Source organism: Sturnira hondurensis, unplaced genomic scaffold (genome assembly GCF_014824575.4).
Source record: "Sturnira hondurensis isolate 20B ecotype Veracruz unplaced genomic scaffold, ASM1482457v3 Scaffold0021555, whole genome shotgun sequence".
Taxonomy (NCBI): domain Eukaryota; kingdom Metazoa; phylum Chordata; class Mammalia; order Chiroptera; family Phyllostomidae; genus Sturnira; species Sturnira hondurensis.
Genome location: NW_028094186.1, coordinates 667,527 through 694,982, shown reverse-complemented (window position 1 = coordinate 694,982; position 27,456 = coordinate 667,527). Strand labels below are relative to the sequence as shown.

General features: G+C 45.6%; 2 protein-coding genes across 11 annotated transcripts in view; both read left to right on the top strand.

The window, feature by feature from the left end:
• Positions 1 to 6,484, top strand: part of ARID1A (AT-rich interaction domain 1A) — a 67,595-nt gene extending 61,111 nt beyond the window's left edge. For all 3 annotated transcript variants that reach the window (XM_037032884.1, XM_037032882.1, XM_037032881.1), the window contains exons 16-20: positions 35 to 169; positions 253 to 346; positions 812 to 1,703; positions 2,064 to 2,194; positions 4,353 to 6,484. In XM_037032884.1, coding sequence (XP_036888779.1) covers positions 35 to 169; positions 253 to 346; positions 812 to 1,703; positions 2,064 to 2,194; positions 4,353 to 6,080 — 2,980 coding nt within the window. In that variant the 3' untranslated portion in view covers positions 6,081 to 6,484. The remainder of the gene's footprint in view (positions 1 to 34; positions 170 to 252; positions 347 to 811; positions 1,704 to 2,063; positions 2,195 to 4,352) is intronic.
• Positions 6,485 to 16,863: 10,379 nt separating this feature from the next.
• Positions 16,864 to 26,829, top strand: PIGV (phosphatidylinositol glycan anchor biosynthesis class V). Of its 8 annotated transcripts, none has more exons than XM_037032834.1 (6): positions 17,089 to 17,438; positions 18,034 to 18,118; positions 20,316 to 20,449; positions 23,477 to 23,637; positions 24,526 to 24,598; positions 26,332 to 26,829. In XM_037032834.1, exons 3-6 carry the CDS (start codon positions 20,372 to 20,374, stop codon positions 26,611 to 26,613), a joined length of 594 nt encoding a protein of 197 aa, XP_036888729.1. In that variant the 5' UTR covers positions 17,089 to 17,438; positions 18,034 to 18,118; positions 20,316 to 20,371; the 3' UTR covers positions 26,614 to 26,829. The 8 variants fall into 8 exon arrangements, with proteins under 8 accessions (XP_036888726.1, XP_036888725.1, XP_036888729.1 ...); XM_037032827.1 differs by adding an exon at positions 18,324 to 18,404 and having other exon boundaries at positions 23,477 to 24,598; XM_037032831.1 differs by lacking the exon at positions 17,089 to 17,438 and adding an exon at positions 16,864 to 16,949 and having other exon boundaries at positions 23,477 to 24,598.
• The last annotated feature ends 627 nt before the right edge of the window (positions 26,830 to 27,456 follow it).

Genomic DNA, 27,456 nt, shown 5'->3' with positions numbered 1-27,456 from the left:
TAGTGGACTTATGTGCTTCTCCTATTTTGCTTAGGACGGAGCCTGGAATGGGACCCGAGGGAAACATGGGCACTGGAGCCCCACAGCCGAATCTCATGCCTTCCAACCCAGACTCGGGGATGTATTCTCCTAGCCGCTACCCTCCCCAGCAGCAGCAACAGCAGCAACGGTGAGTGAAGCCTGGCCTCAATGCCTCTGTGCCTTGGGCTTTGCCATTTCCCACCGTGATCCTGTTTTTCTCCCTCCTTGCAGACATGATTCCTATGGCAATCAGTTCACTCAAGGCACCCCTTCTAGCAGCCCCTTCCCCAGCCAGCAGACCACAATGTATCAGCAACAGCAGCAGGTAAGGAGGGTATCAGGGTGGACTGACACACAAAGCCAGTTAGAAATCTAAGGTGAAAAGTCTAAGAATCTCACTCTAGATACTTTAGTGGTCTTCTCCCACCCAAATAGCCAGTTCTGCCTAAACAGCCATGTCCTTAATCTCTATTCTATTTGGAATCCAGTTCAGTTTCTAGTTCTCCAGAAGAATTAGAAACAGGCCTTTTATTTTGATTTTTGAACTTTTCTTTAGTTCTTCTACTTAGAGTAAGGGAGAGCCAGAGAGGAAGAAAGAATAATCCTTGCTTTCAGAGATAATTTTGAAAAATACTTTGAGAAGATTATTCCTTTGTTCTCTAGAGTCTGCGTCTCTTCTAGAGGGGCAGAAGCAAGCCCAGTGAGTGTCTGGTGTAGCTGTCCTGGCAGCTGTAGTTCTTGTGTCCCTGAGAACAAAGTATTAACTTCCTTCTGCTTGTCCCTGTCTTAGAATTACAAGCGGCCAATGGATAGCACATACGGCCCTACTGCCAAGCGGCATGAAGGGGAGATGTACAGTGTGCCATACAGCACAGGGCAGGGGCAGCCCCAGCAGCAGCAATTGCCTCCAGCCCAGCCCCAGCCTGCCAGCCAGCAACAAGCTGCCCAGCCTTCACCTCAGCAAGATGTGTACAACCAGTATGGCAATGCATATCCTGCCACTGCCGCTGCTGCTACTGAGCGCCGACCAGCAAGTGGCCCCCAGAACCAGTTTCCATTCCAGTTTGGCCGAGACCGTGTCTCAGCACCCCCTGGTTCCAGTGCCCAGCAGAACATACCACCTCAAATGATGGGTGGCCCCATACAGGCATCAGCTGAGGTTGCTCAGCAAGGCACCATGTGGCAAGGGCGCAATGACATGACCTACAATTACACCAATAGGCAGAGCACAGGCTCTGCCCCACAAGGCCCCGCCTATCATGGTGTGAACCGAACAGATGAAATGCTGCATACGGATCAGAGGGCTAACCATGAAGGCTCATGGCCTTCCCATGGCACACGCCAGCCCCCATATGGTCCCTCTGCCCCTGTACCCACCATGACAAGGCCCCCTCCTTCCAACTACCAGCCCCCACCAAGCATGCAGAATCACATTCCTCAGGTATCCAGCCCTGCTCCCCTGCCTCGGCCAATGGAGAATCGCACCTCTCCTAGCAAGTCTCCATTCCTACACACTGGGATGAAGATGCAAAAGGCAGGGCCCCCTGTACCTGCCTCGCACATAGCACCTGCCCCTGTGCAGCCCCCCATGATCCGGAGGGACATCACCTTCCCGCCTGGCTCTGTTGAAGCCACACAGCCTGTGTTGAAACAGAGGAGGCGACTCACTATGAAAGATATTGGTAAGGAGACCTCCCTGATTTGGTTGTGTATTCTGCCCCTTCCATCTTGTCCATTGTTCTCCCTCCATCTTAATACTCTGCATGAAGTAAAATCTGGACCAGTGTTGACTAAAACAGAACCAAAGAAATTTGTGTAAGAAAGAAATCAGCTGATTTCAGGCTTTTACTTAAAGGAATTGCTACTCAGTGATGTCCTAAGAGGGCCTATAAAAGCCTTGAGAAGTAGATGTCTGCCATCTCCCAGATAGGAACTGCCCCTATTTGTTATCTTCATAGTAGCCTGACTGATCGGCCAGCCCTAGGGATGACTTCCAGCCATCCTGGGCTTGGTGGATGGATGACCTGGAAGTTTTCTTTCAGGAACTCCAGAGGCATGGCGAGTAATGATGTCCCTCAAATCTGGGCTGCTGGCAGAGAGCACATGGGCATTAGACACCATTAACATCCTGTTGTATGATGACAACAGTATCATGACCTTCAACCTCAGTCAGGTGAGTACAGGTACCTAGAGAAGATTGGAAGGTTGCGAGGGCCTGATATCTTCTTAAAGTCAATGATGTTAAGTGACACTGGGAATTTACACTATCCCCAGGCAACATGGTCTCTCTCCCGTTCCTTCTCCAATATCTTCCTTGCCAGCCCTTGGCCACTGCCCGTGGGCCCAGAATACTGAGAACAGTAATAATTTGTGTGTGAGGTATCAGTATTGATTTCAAAAGGAATTGGATAGAACCTCTTCAGTATTGGTAAGAAAGGCAGATTCTGTGGATGTCAGTGAGGACACCATGTTTTCTAGACTACCAAGAAGAACCTATGGTCTTTATCAGTGAGCAGAATAGTTTCTTTAATTCCCTTTCTTATTTCATCTAATATGAATAGAAGAGATTCTTCTCCATCCCATTTGCTTAAAGTGTAGGATGGGAAGTGCTTGGGGCAAGGGTTAAGGGGATGGAGAGATTTCATAATGTTCTTGCAGAGGTGATTCTCCAGACCCTCTCTCCACAAGACATGCACGTGGAGTTTTCTCAGTAACTGGGAAGAGTTTCTGCTGCACCATCCTACTCTTTCTTTTGATCATTCGTAGTGTCTACCAACCAACTCATCTATCTAGGAGCCGACTAAGGAGCCGTTGTTATTAATTATTACTGTTTATTTTGTCTTTATTTTGTGCCAGGTTCTTCATATTTTCTTTCATACAACAGCCTTCTGAGGCAGGTGTGGCCATATGCTCAGAGTCTTTGTCTTTTTCTAGGTTCACACAGCTGTTGAAAGGGGTTTTTTTTCTTTCTTTTTATTTATAGATTTGAGAGAGAGCAGGAGGGAGGGACATAAAGAGAGACATCAGTTTTTTTGTTCCTCTTATTTATGCATTCATTGGTTGATTCTTGTATGTGCCCTGACCAGGATCAAAGCCACAACCTTGGCATATTGGGACAATACTGTAACCAACCGAGCTAACTGTCCAAGTCCTAACAGAGTCCTTCTGACTCCTAAAACCTGACTTTATTGCATAATATCATCTCCCATAAGAAAGTGAAGAAATATTTATTGATCAATTTCCATAGTCTATGTATTAGATATATTTCATTTAGACCTCAGAACAATCCTGTGAAGTTTAGGAATTTCCGGAAAGATGGAAAAAACTACAGCTTAGAAAGTTAAATCATCCAGCTAGTTCCTGGAAAAGCCAGAATTGAAACCTAGATCTTTCTATTCAAAAGCCCTTATTATTTTCATTCTGCTATTGATCTGATTAGAAATTAGCATTTTCGACCTGGCTGGTGTAGCTCAGTGGATTGAGCACGGGCCCGCGGGCCCGCGAACCACACGATCGCGGTTCAGTTCCCAGTCAGGTCACATGCCTGGGTTGCAGGCTAGTTCCCAGCAGGGGACTCACAAGAGGCAACCATACATTGATATTTCTCTCCTTCCCTTCCCCTCTAAAGATAAATAAAGAAATAGAATCTTTAAAAAAAAAAGAAATTAGTGTTTTCTTCTAGAGGTAAATAGCCTAGACAGGATCCAAGCTGGAATTTGGGTGACCCTAGCATCAGCTTGGACCAGTGTTTGCCTCATCCCGTTCATTCTGTTGCATGATATATGAATGTCCAGCCTCCTATAATGTTGGGGAGCTTGTAGAGAAGAGAACAGATAAACATCTGTCTATACTACATTCCCTCCCTCAGCTTATATTGTGAGGGATCATCCCACCATGCCTAGCCTTGTGCTCCACTTAGCAGTGGGATATATGTAGTATTCTAAGAGGAACAGTGACAGTGACCAATGGGTAGGAAACTGGACCTAGTAAAGAAAAGCAGGAATTGGTTGTGAGAGGAGGCTGAGAGATGGTGACAATTGTAGTGAAGTGCAGGGCTGTTGGTTAACATTTCCATCCTGGAGGCAGGTTTGAGTGAAGGTAGGTTAGGTGGGCAGAATGAAGAACGTTGTGCTGGCCATGGGAGAGATTAAAGGACTCGGTGTGGAGAGTTTTCGGAAGGAAACACCTCTGCCTTTTGCAGTGATGCAAATGTCTGACCTGGAAGAAAATGGGGGAGAGCATATAGAAGACCCTTGGGGATCTCTCAAGTCAAGGATTCTTATTTTAGCTCACTTTTCTCCCTTAATTTATTTCCTGTTCTTTCTCTTTAGCTCCCAGGGTTGCTAGAACTCCTTGTGGAATATTTCCGACGTTGCCTGATTGAGATCTTTGGCATTTTAAAGGAGTATGAGGTGGGTGACCCAGGACAGAGAACACTACTGGACCCTGGGAGATTCAGCAAGGCGTCTAGTCCAGCCCCGGTAGAGGGTGAAGATGAGGAAGATTTTCTAGGTCCTAAATTAGAGGAGGAAGAAGAGGAAATAGTTGAAAATGATGAGGAGATGGCCTTTTCAGGCAAGGACAAGGCAGCCTCAGAAAATAGCGAGGAGAAACTTACTAGTAAGTTTGACAAACTTCCAGTAAAGATCGTGCAGAAGAATGACCCATTTGTGGTGGACTGCTCAGATAAGCTTGGGCGCGTGCAGGAGTTTGACAGTGGCCTGCTGCACTGGCGGATTGGTGGGGGGGACACCACTGAGCATATCCAGACCCACTTTGAGAGCAAGACAGAGCTTCTGCCTACTCAGCCTCATATGCCCTGCCTACCAGTCACCCGGAAACATGTCATAGCAGGAGAGTGTACACAAGGGACAACAGAACAAGAGGGCCCCCCACCTGATGGCCCCCCAGAAAAACGGATCACAGCCACTATGGATGATATGTTGTCCACTCGGTCTAGCACATTGACCGAGGAGGGAGCTAAGAGTACAGAGGCTACCAAGGAGAGCAGCAAGTTTCCATTTGGCATCAGCCCAGCACAGAGCCACCGGAACATCAAGATCCTAGAGGATGAACCTCACAGTAAAGATGAGACCCCACTGTGTACCCTTCTGGACTGGCAGGATTCCCTTGCCAAGCGTTGTGTCTGTGTCTCCAATACTATCCGAAGCCTGTCATTTGTGCCAGGTAACGACTTTGAGATGTCTAAACACCCAGGGCTGCTGCTAATCCTGGGCAAGCTGATCCTTCTACATCACAAGCATCCAGAACGGAAGCAGGCACCACTAACTTATGAGAAGGAGGAGGAACAGGACCAAGGGGTGAGCTGCAACAAAGTGGAGTGGTGGTGGGACTGCTTGGAGATGCTCCGGGAAAACACCTTGGTCACACTAGCCAATATCTCGGGGCAGTTGGACCTCTCCCCGTACCCTGAGAGCATTTGCCTGCCTGTCCTGGATGGACTCCTACACTGGGCAGTGTGCCCTTCAGCTGAAGCCCAGGACCCCTTCTCCACCTTGGGCCCCAATGCCGTCCTTTCCCCCCAGAGACTGGTCTTGGAAACCCTCAGCAAACTCAGCATCCAGGACAACAATGTGGACCTGATCCTTGCCACACCCCCCTTCAGCCGCCTGGAGAAGTTGTATAGCACCATGGTGCGCTTCCTCAGTGACCGAAAGAACCCAGTATGCCGGGAGATGGCCGTGGTACTGCTGGCCAACCTGGCGCAGGGTGACAGCCTGGCAGCCCGTGCCATCGCAGTGCAGAAGGGCAGCATCGGCAACCTCCTGGGCTTCCTGGAGGACAGCCTTGCTGCCACACAGTTCCAACAGAGCCAGGCAAGCCTGCTCCACATGCAGAACCCACCCTTTGAGCCAACTAGTGTGGACATGATGCGGCGGGCTGCCCGTGCGCTGCTGGCCCTGGCCAAGGTGGACGAAAACCACTCAGAGTTCACGCTGTACGAGTCACGGCTGTTGGACATCTCGGTATCACCATTGATGAACTCATTGGTTTCACAAGTCATCTGTGACGTACTGTTTTTGATTGGCCAGTCATGACAGCCGTGGGACACCTCCCTCCCTGTGTGTGTGTGCGTGTGTGAACTTAGAAACTGACTGTTGCCCTTTATTTATGCAAAACCACCTCAGAATCCAGTTTACCCTGTGCTGTCCAGCTTCTCCCTTGGGAAAAAAGTCTCTCCTATTTCTCTTTTCTCCCAGCCCCCCTCACCTTTCTACCTTTCTACCTTTCTGTTCCTTGTCCTCACCTAACTCCCCTCAGGACCTCACCCTATTTGAAAAGACAAAGCTCTGCCTACTTAGAAGACTTTTTTTATTTTAACCAAAGTTACTGTTGTTTACAGTGAGTTTGGGGAAAAAAAATTAAATAAAAATGGCTTTCCCGGTCCTTGCATCAATGGGACGCCACATTTCATAACTGTTTTTAATGGTTAAAAAAAAAAATACAAAAAAAGCCTCTGAAGGACAAAATAAGGTGACTGCTGAACTGTGTGTGATTTATTGTTGTAACATTCACAATCTTGCAGGAGCCGAAAATTTCACAGTTGTGGACAGACCCTGTTCGCTAGAGAGGCCTGTGCAGTAGAGTGTAGACCCTTCCATGTACTGTACTGTACACCTGATACTGTAAACATACTGTAATAATAATGTCTCACATGGAAACAGAAAAAAAAAGCTGGGTCAGCAGCAAGCTGTAGTTTTTAAAAATGTTTTTAGTTAAATGTTGAGGAGAAAAAAAAAGGCTTTTCCCCCAAAGTATCATGTGTGAACCTACAACACCCTGACCTCTTTCTCTCCTCCTTGATTGTATGAATAACCCTGAGATCACCTCTTAGAACTGGTTTTAACCTTTAGCTGCAGCCGCTGTGCTGCCACGTGTGTATATATATGACGTTGTACATTGCACATACCCTTGGTTGGGTCCCCACAGTTTGGTTCCCCCTCCCAGCTACCCCTTTATAGTATGACGAGTTAACAAGTTGGTGACCTGCACAAAGCGAGACAAAGCTATTTAATCTCTTGCCAGACATCATCCCTCTTGGCGCGATGCTGTACAGGTCTCTGTAAAAAGTCCTTGCTGTCTCAGCAGCCAATCAACTTATAGTTTATTTTTTTCTGGGTTTTTGTTTTGTTTTGTTTTCTTTCTAATCGAGGTGTGAAGTTCTAGGTTCAGTTGAAGTTCCTGATGAAGAAACACAATTGAGATTTTTTCAGTGATAAAATCTGCATATTTGTATTTCAAACAATGTAGCTAAAACTTGATGTAAATTCCTCCTTTTTTCCTTTTTTGGCTTAATGAATATCATTTATTCAGTATGAAATCTTTATACTATATGTTCCACGTGTTAAGAATAAATGTACATTAAATCTTGGTAAGACATTTGTGAGGCTTTTTATTGTTTTCAGACTATTTAAAAGCTTGACCTTTTGGGGATGTGGTTCCTCTTCTTGCAACTCTTCCTTGGTGTGCTGTCTTTCCACGGTGTCCGTTTAAATTTAAGAAAGCCGACATCATTTCACCTGAAAGAGGAAGTTTTAGGTATTAAAAGCACAAGATAAATTGGGTTTAAATAGCCAAAGAAGTTGACGATACTCTAGAACATTTTCGACCTTTTTCATCTTGTGGCGCGTATAAGCTAATTACTAAAATTCTGTGCACACCAAAAAATACATTTTTTGCCGTTGTAACAAATTTTTTTTAATTTTATTTATCTTTAGAGGGGGGAAGGGAAGGAGAAGGAGAGAAATACCAATGTATGGTTGCCTCTCATGAGTCCCCTGCTGGGAAGTGGCCTGCAACCCAGTCATGTGCCCTGACTGGGAATTGAACTGCGATCGTGTGGTTTGCAGGCCCACACTCAATCCACTGAGCTACACCAGCCAGGGCAGAAAATTATTTTTTAAATATTTTATTTAGAGATGGGGTAGAGGGAGAGAAACATCAATGTTTGAGAGAAACATTGATCAGTTGTCTCTCATATGTGCCCCAACCTGGGACCAGCCCACAACCCAGGCATGTGCCCTCACTGGAAATGAAACCCATGACCCTTTGCTTTGTGGGGAAACACTCAGCCAATTGAGTCACACCGGTCAGGGCAGAAAGGTGTAATTTACGCCAGATGGCTGTCATTTTTTGACAATCTAAGGAAAAAGAGCTCTGTCCCAACTAGCTAGGTATTAACATGCTTTAAAAATTCTTGCAGCATGCCAGTTGAAAATCACTGCTCTAGAAACTTTTGGTAATAGTTGGCAAAGGGGGTGATCTCTATTTTCCTTAGAAATTGTTATTAAATGGTAATGGAAAAATACAAAGATTAAATTTTAAAAAGAAGTTGTTAATAAGACACCCGTTTATCTGGAAGCAGCTTCCAACTTAACCATTAATTTCTCCCGACTGGCTCTCTCCCCTAATTACAGATGAGAGCATTTGGCTGCTTTCTTGACATCTGTGAAAGTTTAATTTGAACATGCCCAAACTAAAATGCCATCTTCCCCCCTAGAAACTAGCCTCTCCCATAGTTGTTTCAGTAAATGACAGTTCCATTGCTTGGCAAAAAAAAAAGTCCTTGACTAATTTTCATATCCAGTCTGTTAGCATTCTTCAAAAATTAATCCTTATTCCAGTCACTACTACTGTAGTTTAAGACACTACCGTATCGTTCTTGAATTCTTGAAATATCCTCCAAACTGGCAGTGCTTCTGCTTCGCTTGGTTGAACCCATTCTCTACATAGCAACCAAAATGCTGCCTTTAAAACCAAGTTAGACAAAAATCCTTTGGTGGCCCTGGCTGGTGTAGTGCAGTGGATTGAGCGTGGGCCTGCAAACCAAAGAGTTGCCGGTTCAATTCCCAGTCAGGACACATGCCTGGGTTTCCGGCCTGGTCCCCCCAGTAGGGGGCACTCAAGAGACAACTACACATTGATGGTTCCCTCTCCCTTTTTCCTCTCTCTAAAAATAAATAAAATCTTAAAAAAAGAAAGTGCTTCTCATTGTAAGTAAAACTCCAGATTGTTACAACAACCTCCAAGGCCCTCAGTTATCTAGCTTGTTGTTTCCTCTCTGGGCTCTTCTCTTCCTCATTGCTGACTGCACTATACAGGGCTGTCTCCACCGTGGGCCCTTTGCACTTACCATTCCTCTGTCCAGATAACTGCATGGGTGAAGTTTTCTCGCCAGATAACTGCATGAGTGAAGTTTTCTTCAAGTCTGCTTAAATATACCAATGAAGCTTTCCCTGGCCACCCTATTTAAAATAGCAATCTGATCCCTTGCCTTATTTCCCTTTTCTGTCTAAATTTTCTTTGTAGTGCTTGTTACCATCTGGCATGTTATACGTTGTACTTGTGTTTTTGTGTGTGTGTGTGTGTGTGTGTGTGTATTTTGTGGTCTTTACACTGGAATGTAAGCTCTCTGAGGGTGGGGTTGTTATTTTGTTCACTATATTCCTGTCCTATAGCACAGTGTGGCACATAGTTGATTAATGAAATGTAGACGTTGGCCACATGCAATTACTTTTATAGGCCAGTGTTACAATATATAACTTCTCTGTTCATCCACTTCGAGAGAACAAGAAACCAGAACCAGTTACAGAGAAATTATTGTGGAGACTTAGAAGTGAAACTTGAAACAACAGCTCTCTATTGAGTACCTACATGTGTACCAGACATAGTACATAAAAAAGTCCCATGCCTGTGAGTTCAGTATTCTGGCTTCCATTTTATAGTTGAGGAAAATGGCTTGTATGAGCTCACCTACCAACCAAGATCTCCCTGAATCCAAGGCCCATGCTCTTCCTAATTCACCAGGCTGCACCTTCGTGGGTCAGAGGACAACCAAATGTAACTGGATCTAACAGTGGAGCTCAGCAAGCAAGACTTGTTTTTTGTTCTATTTAGCATAAGGTAAAATTATCGAAAGAATTCCAAGTGTTCATCAAACTGCTTATGGTTGTTAATATTTGAGTTAGGGACAGGAATGAGTAACTAGTCTTTCTGTATTGAGAGAGGGAGAAATAGAGACAATTGGCTAACCATTGACCAAGACAATTTCCTAGGACTCTTCAGGAAGAAACAGAAAATTTTCGTATCTATATTTTGGTGAGCAATAATAATGCTAATGGCTAATTTTGCTCTGGGTCTCTTGAACTCCACTGTCTAGTGTAGCAAGTGCATTTCTGGGCTGTGTGAGGAGCATTGCCTAGGAGTTTGGTTTCCTGGGTTCCTTTCATCTGCTCTCTTGCAATGCAGGGGGAGCCTAGCCTGGTCTCCAGTTTCTGACTGCTGTTAGCACAGGCCAGGAACTGCTAGCCACTGAGCTGTGAGTAATTCCCTTTTGAGAAGTAAATAGAGCCTTTGCCAGTAGAGAGCCCAGGGGTGTGGCCAGTAGTTCTTTTCCCAGGCTCCTCCCTCCCCACCCCCTAAATGACCTTAACCTTCTTTCATAGCTGGAAAGCAGCCAAGTCTACCATAAACAATACTCTCAACCTCATTGGCTCTTTTGCCTTACAGCCACTGCCACCCCTAAGTGGCTAAGGCCCTTCCCACTAGGCCTCTCAGTGGGGTCAAGGTTTTCTAACTACTGAAAGGCAAACACCAAAGAAAGGATGAGAAATAACCTTGTGTCCATGGCTTTTGAAGGATGAGTGTTTGGTCCTGCATCTGGGAGGTAGGGCAGGATCTTTGTCCTGGGGCGGATGGGCAACTTCGAGTGATGTAGCAGAAGCCCAAAACAGGCTTTTGGCTAACCCAGGTGTCAGGATGAATGTAAATGTCACCCAAGATCCTTGGAAACTGCCATTGAATGCCTTTTATCCGTAGCAAAAAGAAGTAGCATGAAGTTCTGGTGAGGTGCAGCTGCCTGTCATCACAGTCATTAGCACTGCCCGCTAACAGTTGGCAGTGACAGGTATCAGAGGCCTGTATAGTCATTTTTGTCCCATAATGACATGGCCTCAAAGCCAAAGTTCCAGATCAGGGTCAACTTCTCCAATATTCAAATTCAACTGGGGTCATGGAAAGTTTAGTGTCTGGAAACTGAGCTACTGAGAATAGATAGACTGGGCTGTTCCTCTGCTCAGCCTGGGGCCAAGGCCATCTCCAGATGGGGCAGGAGCAAGGCAACGCAGCTACAGAGAGAAATGAGTTGTCAGGGTGCTTCAAGGAGGGGAGTATTTCATGAGAACTTTCCTCCATACCTTCAGTGGACAAACTCCTCTTTTCATTCAGAGAGGTGTATGTAACAGCCCATCCTTAGTGAGCACTTTATGCCAAGCACTGTACAATCCATGAGATAGATATTATTTCCATGAGGACAAGAACTATATCTGCCTTGTTCAGTGTTGTCATTCCCTGTGACAGAGTAGACATTCCCATTTTGTTGAGTAAATCAAGCAGGTAAGAGTAAATCAAGCAGGTAAGAATTTAGTGGAGGAAAGAGTAATTAGGTATTGGTGTGTCCTGTGTAGTAGTCTTGGCATAGCCCATAAATACTTAGTTAATGTGGGAGGAAAAAAAAGAGAGGAAGAGGTAAACTTGAGAAACACTAAAATAGTGTGGAGTTTTGCAAGGGGTTTGGGGGAAACCAGGTTGGGAGGCTAGAAACCTAAATTTAAGTCCCGCTTCTGCCACTAGCTGTGGAACTTCAGCCCAGTCACTTCCCCTGAATCTTAGTTCCTGCATCCTTAAACTATAGGTAGCAGGTTAAACAAATTGATTTATTCACTAGATCTTTATTAAATACTTAGAATGTGCAAAGCACTGTTTGTTCTAAGTGCTGGTAACACTTTGAATAAGGCCCCCACTTTCACAGAGCTTACATTCCATAACAGGAAAACAGACAAGTAAAACTTACGGACAGGATAACCAGGTGGTGATAAGTGCTATGAAGAAAATGGAAATGGGATAGTTAGCACGGGGTGTTGGTTGAGGCTGGATAGTCAGGGGAGGCCTCTCGAAGTAGATAACATTCAGCTGACATCTGAATGCTGTGGGCTTGCCAAAGGGTGGTCTGGCAGTGAAGTGTTTCAAGCAAGAGCAGAGCCAGGCAATTTCAAGAAACAAATGCTGTAACTCTTACATTCTAGAATTCTAGAAACAGTGATGCATTGTTTGTGCATTTTTTAGATCAGGGATTTGTATTATGAAATTGTTTCTTGGTGGTGTAGGATATTTCTTTCTTAATGGAAGTGGCTGGGTAGTATAGAGTGTTTCTGGAGCCTTGGGATACATCTCGGTCTCCCTCACTCTCCCACAGTGCTGGTCACTCAGCTAGCTCACTGTGTAGGTGCAGGCTCCATTTTAGCTGCTGACTCAAAGCAGACTAGAGAGATTGCCTCTTCTACTACTTACAGGCTTGGAGGCCCAGAACGCCCTCCCATCCCACCTAGCATTCTATTCTGACAAACCAGGGCTTTGAGAGCATAAGATTCAGCTTCCTTGTTTTCCTGTCAGAGCAGGAGCCAGAAAATGAAACAGGAAACAGCAGAAGAGGAGGGGAGTGCGTAGCAGAGAGGGAAAGGAAGGAAAAATTGTAGGAAAGTAGAGCTAAAGATCTGGACAAAGTTCTACCTCTAAAGGGTGACAGTTGAGCAGTTGAGCTTTTAGAAAACATTCTGACTTGTCACAAGAGACGCCTGTCCTTTTCACAAATAGATTTTTGAGGGTATTTCGTGTGGGGAGACAGATAGTTAAGAATGCATGTCTTTAGCCCTGGCTGGTGTGGCTCAGTGGATTGAGCGTTGACCTGCAAACCAAAAGGTCACTGGTTTGATTCCTAATCAGGGCACATGCCTGGTTTGCAGGCCAGGGCCCCAGTTGGAGGTGTGCAGGAGGCAACCTGTTGATGTTTTTCTCTCTCTCTTTCTCCCTTCCTCTTCTCTCTCTAAAAATAAAATATTTACAATAGCCAAAGTGCCCATCAGTAAATGAGTGAGTGGATCAAAAAATGGTGGTACATTTATGCAATGGAATACTACACAGGCTGATGGAACAGGAAAGTATTATGCTAAGTGAAATAAGCCAGGCAGTGAAAGACAAATACCGTATGATCTCACCTATAAGTGGAACCTAATCATCAAGAAAAACAAACCAGAGACATGGAAATAAAGAACAAACCAATAGAGGCCAGAGGGGAGGGGAAGGGAGGTAATGGGGGCAATAAGAGGAAGGGTCAAGGAACCAAGGAACATGTACAAAGGACTCATGGACAAAGACAGTGAGGTGGGGATTGTCTTTGGGAGCAGAGGTAGGACAGGGCAGGGGAGAGCAACGGGGCAGATGGAAGGGAATGGGGACAACTATAACAGCAACAATAAAAAAGAAAAAATTCTGTTTTTATTTACTTTGATTTTTCTGAAATTCTTATGCTAACTGTTTTTCAGGGCTTTTTTTGTGGTATTTAAATAATTGTACTAAGGATTCATGAAAAAATAAAAATAAATAAAATCTTGACAACAAATGCACAATTATCAACAACTGAACCCCAAAACAAACTAAGCAAACAACTAGAAGAGGAACAGAATCACAGAAATGGAGATCACATGGAGGGTTATCGGCGGTGGGGGAGAGAGTATGGGGGAAGAGGTGCAGGGAGGGAATAAGAAGCATAAATGGTAGGTACAAAATAGACAAGGGGAGGTTAAGAATAATACGGGAAATGGAGAAACCAAAGAATTTATATGTACAATCCATGGACATGAACTAAGGGTGGGGGGAATGTTAGTGGGAGGGGGTGCAGGGCAGAGGGGAATAAAGGAGAGAAAAAATGAAACAATTGTAATAGCGAAATCAATAAAATATATTAAAAATTAAATAAGTAAATAAAATCTTACAAAAAAGAGACAATGGCCCTGGCTGGTATAGCTCGGTTGATTGAGTGCTGGCCCATGAACCTAAAGGTTACTGGTTCAATTCCCAGTCAGGGCATGTGCCTGGGTTCTGGGGCCAAGTCCCTTCCCCCTCTCTAAAAAAATAAATAAAATGTTAAAATGGTACTTCTAGCCAATATAGAGGCGTAGGTGGAAACACTGTGCCTCCTCGCACAACCAAGTTTAAAGACAACAAAGTTTTAGTAACAAAAACGCAACCAAAACACAGAAAATTGAACTGTACAGAAGTCCGACAACAACGAACCATTCATCCAGACTGGTAAGAGGGATGGAGTCAGCAGCTAGCCGAGTGGGTCGGGCAAGAAAAAGCGGCAGGACCAACCCAGGAGCGCAGGTGGCAGTTGGTGGATCCCAGGTGTGGGGTGGCAATGGACAGACCCAGTGAGGGTGTAGGGCGGCTGGCTGACCGAGGTCACACATTTGCTCACAGATAAACCAGGCTAGGCTAGGGCTCCAGCGGTGGGAATTAAAGCCTAAAAGCACCAGTTGGAAAAACTTTCGGGGTTGAGGTGCTGAGAGAAGCTCCCAGGCTCACAGAGAGTTTGTTGGAGAGACCCACAGGGTCCTGGAGGGTGCACAGGCCCACACAGGAGCCGGTACCAGGGGGCCTGGTTTGCTTGTGGGAAGCAACAGAGGGGACTGAGGTCCAAGAGATAGTGGAACTAGCGCCATTGCCCCTCTCTGACCCTGCCCCCACATACAGAATCACAACCCAGTGACTGGGTCACCCCACGTTGGTGAACACATAAGGCTCTGCCCCTCATACATAAAAGGTGCAAACAGACCAAAACATTATGGCTCAAGAAGAACACATCAAAGCCCCAGAGCCAATACTTGTAAGCAATCACAAGATAGCCAACCGATCAGATGCACAGTGCAAAATACTGGTGATCAGGATGCTCACAGAACTGGTTGATTTTAGTCACAAATTAGAGGAACAAATGAAGGCTACACTAATTGAAATGAAGGGAAATGCACAGGAAACCAATAGTGATGGAAAGGAAACTGGGACCCAAATCAGGGGAGTGGATCAGAAGGAAGAAAAAAATGATCAAACAGAAAAGAATGAAGAAACAAGAATTCAAAAAAAAATGAGAGGCTTAGGAACCTCCAGGACATCTTTAAACATTCCAACATCCAAATTATAGGGGTACCAGAAGGGGAAGAGAAAGAGCAACAAACAATAAAGAAGAACTTCCCCAATCTGGCAAAGGAAATAGACTTCCAGGAAGTCCAGGAAGCTCAGAGTCCCAAAGAAGTTGGACCCAAGAAAGAACACACCAAGGCACATCATAATTACATTACCCAAGATTAAAATGAAGGAGAGAATCCTAGAAGCAGCAAGAAATAAGGGGACAGTCACCTACAAAGGAGTTCCCATCAGACTGTCAGCTGATTTCTCAAAAGAGACCTTACAGGGAAGAAGGTGCTGCAAAGAAGTATTCCAAGTCATGAAATCCAAAGACCTACATCCAAGATTGCTCTATCCAGCAAAGCTTTCATTTAGAATGGAAGGGCAGATAAAGTGCTTCTCAGATAAGGTCAAATTCAAGGAGCGCATCATCACCAAGCCCTTATTATATGAAATGTTAAAGAGACTTATCTAAGAATAAGAAGATAAAAATATGAACAGTGAAAGGACAGCAAACTCACAGTTATTAACAACCACACCTAAAACAAAAGCATACTAAGTGGACAGCTAGATCAGGAGTGGAACCATAGAAATGGAGATCACATGGAGGGTTAGCAACAGGGGAGCGGGAGGAGGAGAAGGGGGGAGAAGGTACAGAGAATAAGTAGCATAGCTGGTAGGTAGAAAATAGACAGGGGGGAGGGCAAGAATAGTAGGGGAAATATAGAATCTAAAGAACTTGAGACACATGGACATAAACTAAAGGCGGGGAATGGTGGGGGAGGGAGTGTGCAGGGTGGAGGGAATGGGACAACTGTAGTGGCATAATCAATATAATCAATAAAACATATTTTTAAAAAATGTTTTAAAAAAAAGAATAAAAAGATACAGTCCCTGGTCCCCCAAAAAACTGATCTGTGCTGGTTTGCCTGAGAGATAGCAACCATCTCCTTTGTTCCCACCCACAAAAGTATCTGTTGTAGAAGATAAACCCCTCCCTCAGCCAGGGTTGTGGCCAGAAGCTAACCCAGGCTTTAGCTTCGTTTGGAGGGCAGATAACCGAAACCACAGAAGGCTTTAGAATCCTGAGAAACAAGAAATTCACCAACGGAGAAGGATTTATTATCTATTTCCTTTAAGTAGGGTGCAAAGTTGTTCTAACAGTTTCCGTTACAGGGGTACCAACTGGCCACTCCTCCCTAACAAACGGTTTTGTTGAGTTAGCTTCTTTTTTTCTTCTTCTTTTTTGGCCCCACTTCCTACGAGAGAAACTACTTGAATGAGGAAGAAGAAAGGAGTCCTGGGGGGTGTTCTCTGAAGTTTCCTTCACCATCCTCATTAGCCACATGGGGTGGGACTGGGGCTTGAAGTAGGACAGAAGGTCCCTGGTAGGTGCAGGAGTGGAAAGTCGGGGATCCCCCACTTTCTTCACACCCACGACGTAGGGCGCTGCTGCTAGCCACAGGAACCCCAAGGCAGCTTTTTTTTTTCTATTCTCAGAACATCTATTGTGCGCCAGACTCTGTGCCCAGCTGTTGTTGCCAGACAGCAGGGAAAGTGCAGCTCTGGCTTCTGTGAAGAAAGAGATCACGGGGCAGTCCCCAGTTCTGAGAGCCTTGTTACACATTGGGAACTCAGTAGATTTTTGCGGGATGGAACAGGGGGAAGAACATGGACTCTGAAAGGGGAAGGCCCGGGGAACTAACTGAAGGCGGGAGAGGCGGCTCAAGGAGCGTGTAGTGCGTCGGGGTAAAAGTCTCCAGGTGTCACCACGGAGAAAAGGTGCCTAGCCAAGGGGAGCGGAATGGAGGAGCTCTGCAGTCCGCGCCCCACTTGCCCGGAGTCACCATGGCCGCCACGGAGGCGACGGGTGCTTGGAGTGCGGGCAGGTGAGGGGCGGATCCGCCATCGGCGGAGCCAAAGCGCAGGCGCGGCCCGCTTGGTGTCCCGGATGGAAGAGTTAAAGTTCGGGCTCTGCCTGAGACCCTGAGACGCGCGGGCGCTAGGGACCGGAGTGCCGGCGTGAGAAACTGAAATTTCCTGGGGGAGGGAGTTGTCAAACGGAGGCCGAAGGAAAGGAGGCGGAGGCCGCGGAGAAGCGCGGAGACCCGCCCCTCCGCCATAGCGGCCTCCAAGTGCCGCCTCTTCCTTTATAGTCTCCCGCCCTCCCCTGCCTTCCGGTCCGGCGGCCCGGCCTGGCCTCGCGGGCCCCCTCGGAAATATCCCTTGGGGCCTTTGGGAAGAGGACATATTCGATCCCCGCTTGGGAATATGTCTGAAAGAAGCGACCTAGAACGGGCTTTAGGCGCGACTGAGCGGGCAGCAGGCGGTCCCAGGCTCGCTACGGCCTGCGAGGCCCCTGGTCTTGAGAACGCTTGGTTAGAGCAATTTCCCCACCCCACAGAGGATGTCAGTCTTTCCCAGAGAGCGCAGGGCTTTAATTCAGCAGACTTCTCTGTATTCTCAGATAGGGCCCTCTCTACCCTCAAAATACTCAGCAGAGGCTTGCGCCGCCATTGGACAAGGGCTGGATTTAGGAGACTTGGGTTGTAATCATGACTCAGAAAGAGCACGTCCCCTGTGGCCGGGCTAAGGCCTGATGGGAAGACCATGAGGTTTAAGAATTTAAAAAGAAAAAAAAATTAAAAAGACATTCTCTTTAAATACAGCCTTGGATGTGTCGGAGGGCCCGAGCAAGCCTCAGTTTCCATATCCATAAAATGGCGACGGTAATTATACTGGCGTCACAGGGTCTAATGAGATCTCTGATTTAAAACTAGGGAGATTTCTATAACTCACTTCTCTGGGGCATATTTATCTCGCGTGAACAGTGTAAAACTAGTTGCTCCCTGTCCTGCCAGGTCAGAGAGTGTGATTTGGCAAAGGTTGTTGGGAAGTCGAGGCTGGCAATTAGCTGAGAGGGAGAACTCACTGGCTTTATTTTGTTTCTTCTTGATTTACCTGTAAACTAAGTGTAAGCTACAAGTTTCCTGTGGTCGCTGGGGCTAGACCTTGACTCTGGAGAGAGGAAGAATGGCAGCCTGGTGACGAGGCAGAGGTGGGTTGTGCTTTTCTGTTCCCAACTTTTTGCATGTATGTGGGTGGGAAGTAACGAAGGGAAAAAGATAAAATCACCCAAGATAGAGACCGAGGGGGCTATGACGTTGGCTGTGGCTTTTTCTAGGATTCCTTTCGACTTGGCGAGTCAGTGTTGGAAATGTTGGGTAGATTCACAAACTACCTCTGCTCTCTGGGGTTTTCAGAAGCTTGCCTTTGAACTGAATTTTGATGAGCAAAATCATGCGGCTTTGGTTGCCCCTCCCTCCGGGCTCCTTGGTGATGGAGTAAGCAGCGGGCGCCGCCTGGTGCTGAGGATAAGTACTGTTGTCACTGGCCCGTCTTGATCTCTGGAGAAATTTTACTTTCCTGTGGCTTCTGTGACTTTGTAGTGTTGCTGTTAACGTGAGTATGGTGAGAGGACTATTGGAGCAGTGATTTTATATCCAGAGCCAATGAACTGGTGATGCCACATCCTGTTCTTGCCACTTCCACTCAATCAGAACAAGGCTTAAAATGTCTGTTTTTATGCTAGGCCCTGGGGATAGTTGTCAGCAAGATAGACAAAGCCCTCCCAAGCAACTTAATTAAGCAAGAGCAGTAAAGACCACAAGGCAGAGTACAATGAGAGCATATCACATTAGTGAGGGTCAGAAAGGATTCCAGAAACAAGTGCTACCTAAAGGTTTGATAGGTATTAGCCAGATAAGAGAAGACAGAACTAGCCCTCTCCAGCCCTCCCATTAATTTCTCAGTCTAGGTGTTTTTTTCCTTTAGGGATAGAGCCTCAACACACATGTGGAACTCTGGATGTTTGCGGGATGAAACTGGGGGAAGAACACCAAATCAGAGAATTGCCTCTGGTGCTCTTGTCCTCCTTTCTGATTTCCCCAATTGGTTCTGTAGAAGGCATTGCTACTTCTTTTAGCCCAAGGAATTGTTTAAAAGAAAAAAGCCTTGAAGTGCATTTCCTGCCTCAGAATGGCTTTGCAACTGTTTGAATGTTGCTGCCATTCCAACAAAGGGATGGGACATGAGTTTTCTCCATTCCTAGTAGTCAACTCTGTCTTCCTCCTGAGTTTGTTTTAGCAGTGTGAGCTGGCTAAAGTCCTGCCAAGTGGTGGTTTTCTTTCCCTTCTCCACTTAATTTAACAGACTGGCTGAACACACATCAGAGAGCTAAGCTAGAGTGTATAGTGATTATGGTCTTCCAATTCAGTTCCATGCCTCATTTTTGGGACTCTGGTTTGGGACCTAGTTTATTATTCTGGGCAGGAGGAAAAGGGCACACACCAAATAACAGCAACCACAACGTAGATGTAGTGGTACTTCTTCACACATTGGTCCATTTCACCATCACGATAATTTTGTGAAACAGGCAGAATAATCTGATCCCATTTTTTAAAAAGATTTTATTTATTCTTAGAGAGAGGGGAAGGAGAGGCAAAAGAGAGGAAAGGAAACATCAATGTGTGGTTGCTTCTCGTGTGTCCCCTACTGGGGACCTGGCCTGCATGCAACCTAGGCATGTGCCCTGACTAGGAATCAAACTGGTGACCTTTTGGTTTGCAGGCTGGCACTCAATCCACTAAGCTACACCACCCATGGCTGATCCCATTTTATACGTAAAGAACTGAGGCTCAGCCCTGGCTGGTGTAGCTCAGTGGATTGAGCACAGCCTGCGAACCAGAGGATTGCAGTTTGATTCCCAGTCAGGGCACATGCCTGGGTTGCAGGCTGGTTCCCTGCAGGCCATTTCCCAGCAGGGGAAGCACAAAAGGCAACCATACATTGATGTTTCTCTCCCTCTCTCCTTCCCCTCTAAAGGTAAATAAATAAATAAAATCTTAAAAAAAAAAAAAGAACTGAGGCTCAGAAGGACTAAATGAGAACTTGTGAGTAACAGAGCCAGGACTTGAACCCAGATCTTTAGTTTCTGCACAGGGGACACAACAGGCTTTTCAAAGATTTCTGTGAGTTTAGCTTTCCAGTTTCATGCTTATCTGTGTGGAACTTTCCCAACAAGAATATAGTGCTTCAGAGTGACATCTGCTTTCAAGATGCTTTTCTCTTGTCTGAGAAGTTAAGTGGTTAAATCTGCCCAGTAACACAGAAAGGGGAGTCTCTGTTGAAGAATGCTCTCAAGAATTTACTTTCAGCCTATGTGTGACATTTCCTCCTTAGGTTTTGGAGTTTAGAAGCCTGAGGGAGTTCAGTCCTGGCAGCAACACCCCTGAATTCCTGTGGTGAGAGGATGTGGCTCCTGGACCCATCCCGAAAAGAGGTGCTGAGGTTTGCTGCCAGCTGCCGTGTCCTGACTCTGGTGCTGCAGGTCAGTCTCTGATCTTTTGTCCTGAACATGCCTTGCCACATGACTGGGCTGGACACTAAGAATAGTCCCCATCTCCTTTTTACCTTTCAGGTTTGCCCCTCCCTGTGGTTGGAACCATAAACACTTAGGCTTCATAGCTGAAAAGTGGGCAGGACTCTTAGGAATGGTCTATTAACCCTTTGCTTTACACATGAAACAGGAAAGGCCCAGAAAAGTTGAGTGGTTTACCTAAAGTCACACAGTAAGTTAGAGAAGGGCCAGAATGAGACCCCAGGTTTTCTAACTCTTGATCTAGTGGTCTTTGCAGCAGACCATGATGTTCCATAACCAGAGATGCCATTAGGATGTGACAGCTCAAAGTATTGCCCTGGGTCCCCTAACCAGGAGACTGAGCAGGTCAGTTGAGAGGGAAAGAAGTGGCACTGCCCTGAGACCATCTGTGTACATTTGTTTAGTCATAGTGTCCCCTGGTCTTCGCCCAAGTGCTTCTCCTTGCTGCCTTACCCACACACAGCCCTCAGAATGCACTCACTTTTGCCAAACTCCCTTTCCCCTCAAAGGCTATCCCTATACATATTTTAATCAAATTTCATATACATATGCTTTATATACAGTGCCTAGCACAGTGCCTAGTGCTCAGCAGGTTCTCAGTATGTGTTCTTGTTGAATGTAGTCTACACTCTAGGTATGTTATATTATAATTATGTGCGCCATTTATCACAAGCTTCATTCTGAGGCTCATAGCTGGTTCCTTCGTAGAAATCTTTCCTCTCCTCCCTCGCTATAAGAGGTATAGCAGGCTCTGCTGGCTCCCAGGTTTAGTGAGAAGTATCTTCAACTAGGAGACTAGGGTTGTTATCTATAACTGTTGACCCTGTCCCATTTGTTTTCACTGTTTGAAATGGCCTGATTACAAAAACAAATAAATAAATAAACTGACCAAAACCAGAAAGAACTTTAAAAATGGAGTTATACTCCTGGTACCAGGCTGGAGAAAGTGGCTCGATGATAACTTTGATTGGCAGAACCAGTAGAGCAATACTGTGAATCGGCACCTGGGATAGGAAACCAGGACAGCTGGGTTCTAATTCAGCTGGTTATTTAGAAACAAGAATGCTTTCCAGACTGTTCACTCAATAACCCAAAGTTTATTAAGTACCTACTCTGTTCCACATGCTAGGTGGTGAGCATAAAAGTAGTTATGGTCTCTTTTCCCTTAAGTAACTGACAATCTAGTGGGACAAAAAGACATTTAATGATAATGCTATTTTGTTACTTCTCCCAATGTGCCCCACTTCCGGTTTTAAAGCTCATGCCATCAGAATATATTGCTAGTTATCTTTAATTGTTGCTGTCATCTGTGTTAAGGACAGCTCATTCCTTCTCATTGTTAAGGTCTTAGCTCCTGGTTCATGGTTTCTCTTTCCAGCACAACTGCTGATTTCTTGGTAGTTTGAATATTAACAAAGCTGATACACCTGACTACTATCTCCTCTCTTTTCAGCTCACTTTCTCTAGTCCTCCAGCTCTAACAATTCTTCCAGTGCCCCAGAATTTATAATCCATTGATTCTGCCACTGTTTCATTGATTCTCACCCACCTCAAGGCTTCAGCTTCACTTCTTACCCCAGCTTAGATTCCATCCTCCATCATGCATTCCTGCACAACTCATTTGCTTCCTTCTCCCAATGCCCAACCTTGGTTGAATTCAATTCTCTCTCCATTCTTTGCCTAGATCTGCCCAGAGTAAAACACAAAACTATAGTAACTAGTTTCATTTTACTGAAGGTCATTAACTCAAATGAGTCCTTAGTGCTACCCAATGTTAGTGTATTTCCTTGGTCCACTCACCCCCTCTCCCCATTTTTCTGCACAGTAGAATCACCTGGGAGAGCTTAAAATCTCAGTGCCCAGGCTGAGATTTTACCAGTGAAATAATTAACTCTGGAGGAGGAACCCATGCATCATTATTTGTAAAACTACCTGGGTGATTCCAGTGCATAGTCTATTTTGAGAACTAGGGTAAAGTCTCTAACATCTTTTCTCCCAGTTGCTTTTTTAAGTGAAAACTCAGAAAAATAGAAGCAATCAGAAGTGACTTTCTGCATGCTTGCACCACATCCATCAGCATAACTACATTTTCACTGTGCACCTTTACTGTGGAAGGTTGGGTGAGCTGTCTGTTCTCCTCTCCAAGGTGAGCTCCTCTACCTGTGCAGCAGATTCCATCCTCTTTTGCCTGCTCCAGCAATCCTCCACTTCCTTTCTTGTGTACTCCTTTCCTTTCAACTGGATTAGTCCCATTGGCAAACAAATACTTATCTCCCAACTTTTAAAAAAATATTTCCTTTTACCCCCACGTTGTCATTCACCTACTAACCCTTTCTCTGCTCCCCTTTATAGCCAACTTCCTCCAAGTAGTTGTCTGTATGCATTATCTCCCCTCTCCCCTTTGCTGTTGAACTTAGCCTAAGCAATCTTCTTTCTTTTCCACCCTAGTGAAACAGCTCTTGTCAATGTCACTAGTGACCTTCACATTGCTAAGTCTAGTGGTCAGTTTTCAGTCCCCATCTTACTTAACCAGTCAGCAGCATTTAACAGAGCTAATCATGCTCTTGCTTCACTTGGTTCTAAGATACCAGGCTCTTCTGGTTTTCTCCTTACCTCGCTGTTCGTTCTTTATTTTCACCCTCTCTCAATTGACTAAATGTTGCTGTGCCCAGGGTCCAGTCTTTGGATCTCTTCTTTTCTTTATCTGTACTTCCTAGTGCTCCCATTCAGTCTCATACCTTTAAATACCACCCTGGTACATATGACTCCCAAATTTATATCTCTAGCCATGATCACTCTCCTGACCTTTGGACTGATCTCACTGCCTTGTTGACTCTGCACTGGAATGTCCAACTGAAACTTCACCAGTCCAAAACTAAACTGATTCCCCCCGCCCAACAAATCTGTTCTCTTTCACTTTATTAAATGGTTATTCTTCCAGTTCAACCAAAATCCTCTTTTTTCTTCATCCCACAGGCACTCTTCAATGCCATCATCCCAGATCACCGTGCAGAAGCCTTCTCTCCTCCTCGCCTCGCTCCCTCAGGCTCTGTGGACCAACTTGTGGAAGGTCTCCTGGGTGGCCTGTCTCACTGGGATGCTGAACACTTTCTGTTCATTGCTGAGCATGGCTACCTGTATGAGCACAACTTTGCCTTCTTCCCTGGTTTCCCCCTGGTCCTGCTGGTGGGGAGTGAACTGCTGAGACCCCTGCGGGGGTTACTGAGCCTGCGGAGTTGCCTGTTAATCTCAGTAGCATTGCTCAATTCCTTGTTCTCTGTTCTGGCTGCAGTTGCACTTCATGACCTGGGCTGTCTGGTTTTGCACTGTCCCCGCCAGGCCTTTTACGGAGCACTGCTTTTCTGCCTCAGCCCCGCCAATGTCTTCCTGACTGCTGGTTACTCAGAAGCTTTGTTTGCCCTCCTAACATTCACCGCCATGGGACAGCTGGAAAGGGGCCAGAGCTGGACTAGTGGACTCCTCTTTGCCCTTGCCACTGGTGTACGCTCCAATGGGCTGGTCAGTGTTGGCTTCCTTATTCATTCTCAGTGCCGAGGCTTTTTCTCTTCTCTCATGGTACTGAATCCTCTGAGACAGCTCTTGAAGCTAATGGGCTCTGTGTTCTTGTCCATGTTCACACTTGGCCTTCCCTTTGCCCTCTTTCAGTATTATGCCTACACCCAGTTCTGTCTGCCAGGCTTCGTCCACTCCATCCCTAAGCCCTTGCTGCAGTTAGCTTTGGACAAGGGCTACCGAATTGCAGAGGGAAATGAGCCACCTTGGTGCTCCTGGGAACTTCCCCTAATATACAGCTATATCCAGGATATCTACTGGAATATTGGCTTTTTGAGGTACTATGAGCTTAAGCAGCTGCCCAATTTTTTGCTGGCTGCACCAGTGGCTATACTGGTTGCCTGGGCAACTTGGACATATGTGACCACCCACCCTTGGTTCTGCCTTACACTTGGGATGCGGAGGAACAAGAACAGTGAGACCCTAGAAAAGCCTGATCCTGGATTCCTCAGTTCTCAGGTGTTTGTGTACCTGGTTCACGCTGTAGCACTGCTCCTCTTTGGCTGTTTGTGCATGCACGTTCAGGTAAGGTGGATTCCTGGCTGGGAAAAGGATGTAAATACACGCAAAACCCCTAGACCAGGGATGGGGGAGAGAGCTAACTTTTCCCATTTGAATGACCTGTGTCTAATTTATGTATTCAACAACTACGTGGAGAGCTTTCTTTGTGCTAGACCGTGGGTCAGATCATGGAGGATGAAACATGAATAAGATAAACTGCCCTGGCTGGTGTGGCTCAATGGATTGAGTGCCGGCCTGCAAACCGAAAGGTCCCTGGTTTCATTCCCAGTCAGGCACATGCCTGGGTTGCAGGCCAGGTCCCCAGTTGGGGGCCGGCGAGAGGCAACTGATCATGTATCTTTTTTTCAATATTTTTATTTCTTTTTAGACAGAGGGGAAGAGGGGGAGAGAAACATCAATGTTTGGTGCCTCTTGCACTCCCCACACTGGGGATCCTGGTCCACAACCTAGGCATGTGCCCCAACTGGCCAGTGCTCAATCGACCAAGCCACACCACCTGGGCTGATCATGTATCTCTTGCACATTGCTGTTACTCTCCCTCTCCTTCTCCCTCCCTCCCCCTCTCTCTAAAAAGTAAATAAATAAAATCTTTTTAAAAAAGTTGTTCCCCTAGTGGATCTTATGGTAGAAATGGAAGATGGACATTTAACAGATAAAATTAGAGCAAAATGGAATGGGAAAGGACTTGCTTTTTTGGAGAAAAAGTACTATGGAAGCACAGAGGAAAAAAGCTGATTGAAAGAGGGTGTCAGGTTTAGTCCAGATCATAAAGAATAAGAAGAAATTCCATTTAAGAAGCAAAGGAAGAACATTCTGGGCAAATGAAGGAGGTATACAAAGACATGAGAGTTGTGAAGGACCTGATTTGACTTAGATACAGGAATAAGCACAGAGAATACCTCTGGGACCTTCCCATAATACAGTTGCAACTTGGTAGTTGACTTTCTGAGGTATTCTGAGTGAGTACTCAGTTTTCAGAGGAAACATCTTGTGCAATGTTTTGGGGGGCAGATAGAGAGGGATGGGAAGGTTTTGATCATTTGATTTTTTTAATTCCTGGCTGTGGCCCCAGTTTCATCTTAACCCCAAGGAAGTTTTTTTTTTTCCTCTATGCTGGCCATTCCTTAGCAGTGCCAGAGTTTCTGCCTCTTAGAGGCACATACTGGCTGTTTCTAAGGTTCTCTGAGCTGTGTGAATAAGAGGCACAGGGGAAACAGAAAGTAACATTCTGTGTTTGTAGCTGGATTAGCTAGAGAGAATGCTGGCAAAGTTTAGCGTTTCCAGATAGAGGAGGGAGGCCCTTTGGCCCTGAACTCCCCTAGAAGGAAGAATGTTGAGCAATAAATAGTATCCTCTGTCTCCTTTCCCTCTGCTTTGCTATCCCCATGTGATGAGGGAACCACCATAGGTTCCTAAAGCCCCACATCACAGCCTAGAGTTTATAGTTCAGGCCATGCTCTAAAATAGGACCCCACAGTGGTTTTTTGTATTGACTTACCCATTACTGTGGTGATTAGTCTGTAGCATGTTTATTTGTAACATGGAGGTCACTTGGCTGGTATCACACACAGCTTTATAAGGCAGATCCTAAGCTCTACTAAATTTTTTGTCCAGTGTAATAAATGTGTAGTCATGGTGTTACAGTTCACCCAGCAGCAGGGAATCCCCAGACTGGTCCAATTTTAGACAGTGGCATTCCAATAAATGTGTGGGTTTCTCCCTCTTATGATTTCCAGGTTCTCACCAGGTTTTTGGGCTCCTCCACACCTATTGTGTACTGGTTTCCAGCTCACTTGCTTCAGGATCAAGAGCCACTGCTGAGATCCCTAGAGACGGTGCCCTGGAAGCCTCTTGCAGGGGACTCCCCACCAAGACAAAAGGTCCCCAGAAATTCTATCATGGGACTTTTGTACAACTGGAAAACCTGTTCTCTAGTCACACAATGCATTCTAGGCTACTTCCTGACTTACTGGCTCCTGGGACTGCTCCTGCATTGCAACTTCCTGCCTTGGACATGACCTAGAATCTCAGGGGACAGGCTTGAAACCAAACGAACCAGAGGGCTGAAAGTACAAATATATAAATACACTGCCTGCACTGCCTTGGGATTCTTACTCTGTCCATTAGAACCTCTTTCTCTATTTGAAGGTTGGTTAGGAACGGGAGCAGTATGAGCCACTAGAGAGCCCCCTAATGGCCCTGGCTATGGAAAATTTTAGAGTAGTGAGTATTTTCACAGAAAGGGCAAACATCTTATTCTAAGTCTAAATTATACCTGGATCTGTCTATTTAACCAAGCACAGCAGAGATAGTCTTGAACCTACCACTGATCCACTTGTAAATTTAAATGTAAATTTCATCAAAGGTTCTAGCTAACAGACTGGTAGTAGTCCACACATGATGCCAGAGGTCCAAACAGTGTAGTGGCAGTAGTAAGTGGGACCTTCTTTTCTAAATGAGACATTGTTTCCCTGACCTCAGCATATTCCTAGGTTGCAGGTTTGGTCCCTGGACAGGGCAGGTATGAGAGGCAGCTGATCCATGTTCCTTTCGGGGGGGGGGGGGGGTTGCCAGTTGGGAACACGTGAGAGGCAACTGATTGCTGTTTCCCTCTTTTTCTCCCTCCCTTCCCCTCTCACTAAAAATAAATAAAATCTTAAAAATTTTTTTAAATGGGACACTGTTTCTGATTATTTTTTAAATGGTTTGTTCATGTATTTATGTGAAAATTCTTATAAAGATATGCACATTAAACAACTTTCGGTTATCTGAGCAATCAGTTGCCTTTAAAAAAATAATACAAGCTAGACCGTGGCTGGTGTAGCTCAGTGGATTGAGCACAGGCCCGTGAAGCAAAGGGT